Below are 2,915 nucleotides of genomic sequence, written 5' to 3'. Positions count from 1 at the left end.
CCCTAATGGGTGACCTAAATAGGGCGTCACATGTGACGCCCAATTTGAGCGTGACACATGCGGCCCTGATGCCCCCTTTGGGCGTGAATGGGTCAAAAAATTCTATATAATCCCTACCACTCTATGCATTCTTCACATCTCTTCTCTACCATCAATTCTTACATCTTACAAACACAATTGTTATCTTTAAATTAATATTTGACTTTTATTTCTTATTTTATTTAAGAATGAGTTCACATTCTAATTCTGTTCGTGTTGTGTTATATTACAATGGTAGGAAGGTAGAAGGTCGACGATGTGTCATGTTTGAAGGTGAAAAAAGTCGACACGTATCAAACGCAACACAATCGTTGGCGAACTGCATCAGAGAATTTGGCAAAATTTAAGTCTTTAAGGTAACCAATGTATCACTCATATCACCACAAGGTTATGGCAATCCGAACAATACATTAGTTTGCAAGTGGTTGACGATGAAGACGTGGAGATGATAATGGAAGAATTTTTCAACTAGTCAATGAAAGATTTTATGGAGTTGTATGTCGACATCGCCGCATCGGAGGATGTTCCAGTACCGGTGAAGTCAGTTGCTTTAAATTCTCCTCGTCTTCCTCCAACATCTGTCGCTCATGCTTCTCCAGTTGGTAACATTTCTGAGGGAGATGAAAATGATCCGACTTGGGAAATGCATGACGAAGACGACGACGATGATGATGAAAATATCGCAATGGAAGAACGTCTTCTGGCGGAGGATGCTAGTGCTTCAGAAGGAGATGAAGGTGGTGATATGGGCGCGTCACAAATCCCAGTATACCATGAACCAGTGGTCGCGCAACTCCCGCAACTGCATGACGTTGCATCCTCAAATTAGGTAATCATGATGAGGTTAATTTATGTAATTTATATAATTTATAAATTTATATAATCATGATCACCCTCTGCATCAGTCCACCGGGTATATAAACGATCCAAGAATGAGATGCGGAGGTCACCTGATCCACGAAACTCACTGGCCAGTGGCTCCGCACCAAAAACGGCAGCACAAACAGCAGGCCAATCCTCGTTTGTAGATCTGGTAACGACAAGGTCGTCAGTAGGTAATCCAAGTATGCCGGCCACATCCTGCAAGGTGATCGTCATCTCACCCTGGTTCATGTGGAAAGTATGTGTCTCTGGTCTCCATCGCTCGACCAGAGCACTAATCAATGGGGCATCAATCTGAGATAAGTTATACAATTATCACATGTTAACGAATCGTATTACATAATCACATAAATACATAAGTCGAAAATTGCATACCTTGATATGCGCATGCGTGCAACATGTATAAATCCAGCTTGTGTGAGGTAGTCAACGACAACCTCTAGAATATTGCCGGTAGGTGGCCCCCCTTGTGGTTTCCCACACTTGGTTTTCAACTTTCGCACATGTTCTGTATTCCACACTCGCTGTGAAATATGGGCACTCTGCGTCATTTTACGAAGGACCCCCCTTTTATACGACCCAGGGATGATGTACATGGTAGGATCGGTAGGCTCTCGATCCGATGCAGATCCCGCAGATGATGATGAATCACACATGAGAACAAACTATATAATATAAAACAACATTGCAATTAATCACATATAACAGCAAATTTTACGTACAAATTAATTAAGCTATACCCTAATTTATTACCCAAAAATATTAAGCATAAATGCTACGTATTTACTTCAATCGTAATTAATGACATAATATTAATACGTTGTACACTAATTTATTTGTAACTAAATAAGACGGAAACCACGGACACTAATTAAATCGTAATGACATAATATTTAACCCAGAGTCACTAATAATTTCATAATTGTATACTAATAATAACACCTAAGTCTTTAAAAAGTTCTCAATGCACTACCGCATTCATAACATCATACAAAAATTACGAAGTCATTATCACTATTTTCTAAGTCACTAATATACGCTAAACCTTAATGCATAATGAAATAATAATACTAAGTCATTACAACATCCATAGCATGGTAAAAAATTCTTAAGTCACTATTATTATTTTCTAAGTCTCTAATATACGATAAATACTAACATATTTGTAACGTAGCACTGTAATTTAAACGTATATATAGCAGGTATTAGAAACTTACCTAAGTTGGCAGAGCTTCGTACGAAAATTTCACCGTTGACTTGAGAGCACAATTTGGTTAGAGAGAGGTTAGAGTGAGAGTGAAATAGTAAAAATAGAAAAATGAGGATTTTTATAGGGCTGGTGGGTGACGCCCCTTTTGGGCGTCACATGTCACGCCTGGTTTGGGCATGACCCACCAGGACGTGACGCCCCTTTTGGGCGTGATATGTGACGCCCAGTAGGGACATGACATTGTACAATAAATGTGTAATTTTTTGAAAAAATGTAATAATGCGTAATTTTTTTATTAAAAAACATTAAATTAATTTTTTTGCCGTTTATTATATGAATAAAAAAACATAGAGAGTCCAAAAAGAACTCTTTTATTATTTAATTTAGTTATACAAAGCCGTATAATCTGGCACATTTTCTGGTGCAATTCGCCCAGAATGTTCATGAACCATTTATTCTGAATGACTCATGAACCAAAAAAAAAAAAAAGACTCATAAGGAACGTTTCTTTGTAAAAGTTTATAATCTGAATCACTATTATATAACTCATAAGCTTTTAGCTGTTGAAGCTAAATCACAATTATATAATCTGAATGACATGAACCATTTAACATCTGCATTAGAATATAGCCTAAAAGTTTTTTCATCTAAAAGCAATGTTCTTCTGCAGCTACATTTGTCTAGTTTAATTATTCTTCCCCAAATAAGGTATGGCTTCTGTTCTATTCACTTCGTCAACTTCTATGGCCACCCTCTCCTTCAATTCTGGCGTCAGAACAACAAC

General features: G+C 37.5%; 1 protein-coding gene across 1 annotated transcript; it reads right to left on the bottom strand.

The window, feature by feature from the left end:
* Positions 1 to 906: 906 nt before the first annotated feature.
* On the bottom strand, positions 907 to 1,472 carry LOC133317383 (protein MAIN-LIKE 2-like). Its single transcript, XM_061519242.1, has 2 exons — positions 1,297 to 1,472; positions 907 to 1,195 (listed from the first exon to the last, which is right to left on the bottom strand). Exons 1-2 carry the CDS (start codon positions 1,470 to 1,472, stop codon positions 907 to 909), a joined length of 465 nt encoding a protein of 154 aa, XP_061375226.1.
* Positions 1,473 to 2,915: the final 1,443 nt, after the last annotated feature.

Source organism: Gastrolobium bilobum, unplaced genomic scaffold (assembly GCF_033153095.1).
Source record: "Gastrolobium bilobum isolate Gb01-03AN ecotype WA unplaced genomic scaffold, APGP_CSIRO_Gbil_v1 utg15185, whole genome shotgun sequence".
NCBI lineage: Eukaryota > Viridiplantae > Streptophyta > Magnoliopsida > Fabales > Fabaceae > Gastrolobium > Gastrolobium bilobum.
Note: the sequence above shows the minus strand (reverse complement) of the source record. Positions and strands in the feature narration are given on the sequence as shown.